Genomic DNA, 4,922 nt, shown 5'->3' on the forward strand with positions numbered 1-4,922 from the left:
ACACTTCTGATGACTAGCTGCTTTCTGAAAGCGATTTCCACATACATCTCTATCCCTGATAGTGCGACCGGTCCTGAACTCAGAGTAACCTCTGGTGACCTCAAGACACATGGTAGAGATGAAAAATGCTGTGATACTGACTATTCTTCACACTTTGATTTAGTGCTGGGCGGTATACCGGTTCATACCGAATACCAGTGTTTATTTTTGTTATGATATGAATTTTTAAAATACCGCAATATCGGTGTATGTCTATAAATTTTTGGTCATACCGCCCAGCACTACTTTGAGTGTTTCTGAATCGACTCTCAATTGCATTGCCTTTGACTGATAAATAACACACACTTATAGAAAGTGTCCTAACACAGCTTATGGAAAAGGGCGTAACACTGTGTGAAATGGACTAACACACTCAACTCAAGGCTTGCAGACACACAGACCCACAGTATACAAAAAAGTCCATATTTACTCAAAAATGGGTGGCTACAGTAGAAGTGGACACTAATAATTCTACGACAACAGGGGGAATCTAATAGACTCTTTTTCAGCATATCAACTGGGGAATTTATCAAATTTCCATACGTCACATACAATTCGTGCCTGACTAAAATGTTGGGACATCCTGAGGAAAAAAAGGGGCACAACAAAAAAAAAAATTCTTCTCATCCCATCCCACAAACCCCAGCTCTCACCCTCAGCCTGGGGCGAAAAAAATCATTTCATTGGTCACTTGAGCGCTCTAGGTTTTCAATCACTCTGCTCAAGCGGATGTTTAGAAGGCGGATCTGGGTATCGAGGTGGTCGATCTTCTCCTCCAGAGTTCCAGGTCCACCCCCTTTCCGCCAGTATGCTCCCACTGGTCCCGTCATGAAGTACACAGCCATGATGAAGCACAGCGGCAGCACCGCTTTCTCAGGGTCACCCTCGAATTTCTGCAGAATGTACAGGCACGAGAGGGCGAAAAGGGCCACACGGGCCAGCCAGAAGAAACGGCCGAACATCACTTGGAGGATGTAAAAGAAACCGCTCATGAACACGGACAGGAACCAGTAAGCCACCAGCAAGGCTGCCACCAGGAGGAGAGCACGAGCAGGAGAGCTGGACACGGACGATGGGCTGAAGTACTGCGTCAGGTTAGAGGCTAAGGAGAGAGAGAGAACCGGAGGGGAAAAAGAAAACACAGACAGACAGAAATAGAAGCAGAGAGAAAGTAGGGAGAGACATGAAGGAGGTTTTAAGGACATGATTTTTGGCATCAGATACAAACAGTGGAGATGTGCTATTTCAGTCATTGACACATAAATGCAACAATTTTGAGCCAGACTTACAGTCAATGCCCATAACATCAAGCAAATCCACCCACAGTTTCCACAAGGTGTCCAATAATGAATCGACTCCATAAACAAACCTCTCTGTAGTTTTTGAGAAGAACTGCAAAACATTGACAAGTTGTTGTTTTTTTTAAATAAATGAAGACTGCAAAAAAGTTATATGCAAACTAAAAACAGAAAATAACCCTACTTTTAAAAATATGTTTCTGTATATCTATATAATGTATCTATATAAATTAGAACAGATTTAGATTGTTATTTTAGATTACTTTGCATTGTGACAATTTTCATGACAATTAAGCATATCCCTCTTCCCATTTCTCATTATTATGTTTTTTTTATTATTATTCTCAATGATAATTCATTTTATTACATTAAAAATATTATTATAACACAAAGTTACAACAATATTAATAACAACAATATTAATTTGCCTTACAGTAATGAGATCTTTTCCATTATAGCAAAAATAGGCTAAATAGGCCTAAGCTCCATTTTCTTTTCTCAAGATGTAATAGCACTATACATTACAGTACAAAAGCTCATTCATGTACATTTAAACAGTTAGCAAAACTCTTATATATTTTATATTAAAATAACGTAAATAAATTATGAAAATGCAATATATTTTTTTTAATTGTTTTTTAAGGCCATTTAATGCCTATAATTAATAGACTAAGTTTTTTTTTACTATTATTAAAATTACATTTTAATTAAATATTATTGTAAAAAAAAAAAAACACGTATTCACTAAAGTTATTATAAAGCGTTACCGATAAAACATAAGTCTAAAATGTAGCACATCAGCTGGTCCATCTGACAATATCACAGCACTGACACTATCCAGAACGTATTGACCAAGTTAAACAGAAAGATGCCCGTAAGCAATATGCGGCTATGCGCTCTAGGTAGGCAACTCGCTAGGTTTTGAGCTACAGTCTATGGTTTTGAGACACAGCCACTGATCATAAGAGATCACAGGCTGGTGATATCTTCAGGCCCTAAGCAAATGCATTTGCAAACAAAACGAAATTCTTAAACTGCATGAGAAAATCGCATGATCTTATATGGACCTTGTACAGCGCCCTGATGTTCTCCTCTCCGAAGATATTGCTGAGGGTTTGGTAGAAACCGCTGGCCGCCCTCCTGAAGCTGTTCTGGCTGCTGGAGTCTCTCTTGCTTCGCGCTGTCTCAGTCAGGAGGACGGAGGCCAAAAACACGCTTAAAACCACGGCCAATTTCGCTCCCTTCATCTTTATAGACTACCTGACAACCGACGATGTGCAATGGAGAAAATTCTGGACGGCAGCGGTCGGTAGGCGCATAGAGTGAATGTAGAGGTGTGATGTGCCGGAAGGAGATGCTGCGGAGATGAAGCAGGAAGCTGCGCGCGGGAAAAGTGTGAAGAAATGTAGTGATCGGCGCCGGAAGTACACATTTTTTTAGAATAAAGGTCTAAAAATGTACCTTATAATTTTTTGCAATGATGGTTTAAAATTTAAAACACTGTTTTTGGCTAAGGCTTCTACCCAGAATTGAAGATTAAAAGGTACAGATAAATAAATTAAATTAAACAATAAAACTAAAAGCTTCATAAAACAAGGAATGCAGAAAAGGAGACTGTTCTAAAAAAAAAAATTTTTTTTTTTTTTTTTTTACAATGGATGAGTTTTTTTAAGTCTTTAAAGTTCCCAAATATTAGTTTTTACTGTATTTTTGATCAAATAAATGCAGCCTTGGTAGAATAAGAGACTTCTTTCAAAGACATTAGTGTAGTGTATGTAGTGTATTGTAATATCACAAACACTATTATTATAATAAACACTATTATTATAATTATAGTATCCAATGACTTAAATTACATCATTATTATTTAAAGACATATATGGTTTATTAACAAAATAATACATATCTGAAAGTGAAACTTAACAGAAAAATGAACATTCTGTCGTGATTTACTCACCCTAATTGTTCCAAACCAGGATGACCTTGTTTCCCAGCATCCCTTTTCGTGTTCAGTGGAAGAAAGTAAGTCATACAGATTTGACATGAAGGTGAGTAAATGGTGACAGAATTACATTTTTCATTCCTCTACAAAGGCTGATTTACAAAGATATGGTTTACGTATGTATTTTTAGTATTTTTCTGGTTTATGAACAGGCAATCAAGTGTTTCTGTTCTCAGTTAGGTTTGAAGTATTTCAGTATGTTGTTACACTGGCTGCCTTTAGCAGCGCTCTTCTTGTCTCTGGTATTGGAGGTTTTATGTGAGTGTTTGGATGGGATTTTTAGGACCGGTTTCTGCTGTCTCCACTCTGTCAGTAACTCCCTTTGCACATCAGCAGGAAGTTGTGAGAATACATAAGGGTCCACATTCGCAGGGACATCTGATTGATGTTCTTCAGAGGCAGGTGGGATATCATGACTTTCTGTGACTTTGACGAGTCCAGAATTTAATTCCACGGTGAACTGAGCAGATGACAAATTCTTGCTGAGTTCATGGTTATGAGATGCAGAATTTCTGTTATAATTCATTGCTGACTCACAGGGTTCTGGTGCTGGTTGGTTAAAAGCCCATGTGGAATGATCTGCTTGGTCAACATCAGAAGATGTGTCAGTGGGTCCGTAAATGAGCTGTGCAGAGTCTTCACTTTGAAAACTGGAAATCAGCTCCATCTGAATGTGTTCAGGAAGGAGTTTGAATACTTCTGGATCGACACCTGGAGGCAGCCTGGAACACAATGTTTTCTCGGGAACGTTGCTCATACAAGACTCTGTTGTGTTCATTTTTGTAACTTGTGAGTGCTCTAAAACAGGCTGCCTGGGAGATTTGGAGTTGATTAAGGGTGGCTGTGTTTGTAATTCTTGGGTTGGAGATATCCATGTGTGTTTTATGGGTTTCATGCTGTTCCATGTTTTATCTTCTTTATGTAAAACATCTGCCTGAGTGAACTGGGAATTTGCAGCAGGCTCACAGATATCAGGTTCCACCTGGTGAGGCAAAAGATAGACTGTTAAATTTTGCTGTTTCAAGTTACTGCTGCCTTAAATTAGCATATGAAAAGCTAAATACATACAGGTGCATCTCAATAAATTAGAATGTCATGGAAAAGTTCATTTATTTCAGTAATTCAACTCAAATTGTAAAACTCGTGTATTAAATCAATTCAATGCACACAGCCTGAAGTAGTTTAAGTCTTTGGTTCTTTTAATTGTGATGATTTTGGCTCACATTTAACAAAAACCCACCAATTCACTATCTCAACAAATTAGAATACTTCATAAGACCAATAAAAAAAAACATTTTTAGTGAATTGTTGGCCTTCTGGAAAGTATGTTCATTTACTGTACATGTACTCAATACTTGGTAGGGGCTCCTTTTGCTTTAATTACTGCCTCAATTCGGCGTGGCATGGAGGTGATCAGTTTGTGGCACTGCTGAGGTGGTATGGAAGCCCAGGTTTCTTTGACAGTGGCCTTCAGCTCATGTGCATTTTTTGGTCTCTTGTTTCTCATTTTCCTCTTGACAATACCCCATAGATTCTCTATGGGGTTCAGGTCTGGTGAGTTTGCTGGCCAGTCAAGCACACCA

At 38.3% G+C, this 4,922-nt stretch overlaps 2 protein-coding genes across 3 annotated transcripts in view; both read right to left on the minus strand.

Annotated features, from left to right (window-relative positions):
• Window positions 1-237: 237 nt before the first annotated feature.
• On the minus strand, window positions 238-2,919 carry LOC107672602 (BRI3-binding protein-like). The gene is made up of 3 exons (XM_016465858.1): window positions 2,405-2,919; window positions 1,329-1,431; window positions 238-1,141 (listed from the first exon to the last, which is right to left on the minus strand). Exons 1-3 carry the CDS (start codon window positions 2,582-2,584, stop codon window positions 720-722), a joined length of 705 nt encoding a protein of 234 aa, XP_016321344.1. The 5' UTR covers window positions 2,585-2,919; the 3' UTR covers window positions 238-719.
• A 365-nt stretch (window positions 2,920-3,284) lies between these two features.
• poli (polymerase (DNA directed) iota) overlaps window positions 3,285-4,922 on the minus strand; it is an 11,972-nt gene continuing 10,334 nt past the window's right edge. For both annotated transcript variants that reach the window (XM_016465910.1, XM_016465909.1), the window contains one exon: window positions 3,285-4,321. In XM_016465910.1, coding sequence (XP_016321396.1) covers window positions 3,512-4,321 — 810 coding nt within the window. In that variant the 3' untranslated portion in view covers window positions 3,285-3,511. The remainder of the gene's footprint in view (window positions 4,322-4,922) is intronic.

This window comes from Sinocyclocheilus anshuiensis, unplaced genomic scaffold (genome assembly GCF_001515605.1).
Source record: "Sinocyclocheilus anshuiensis isolate Anshui unplaced genomic scaffold, SAMN03320099.WGS_v1.1 scaffold100, whole genome shotgun sequence".
NCBI classification, from domain to species: Eukaryota; Metazoa; Chordata; class Actinopteri; order Cypriniformes; family Cyprinidae; genus Sinocyclocheilus; species Sinocyclocheilus anshuiensis.

Bases quoted from the DNA above. Each gene is read 5' to 3' on its own strand.
- LOC107672602 (XM_016465858.1), bottom strand. From the start codon at position 2,584: ATGAAGGGAGCGAAATTGGCCGTGGTTTTAAGCGTGTTTTTGGCCTCC. The intron at 1,432-2,404 runs GTCCATATAAGA...AATGTTTTGCAG, and splicing joins ACATCAGGGCGCTGTACAAG to TTCTTCTCAAAAACTACAGA. The intron at 1,142-1,328 runs GTAAGTCTGGCT...CTCTCTCCTTAG, and splicing joins TGATGTTATGGGCATTGACT to CCTCTAACCTGACGCAGTAC.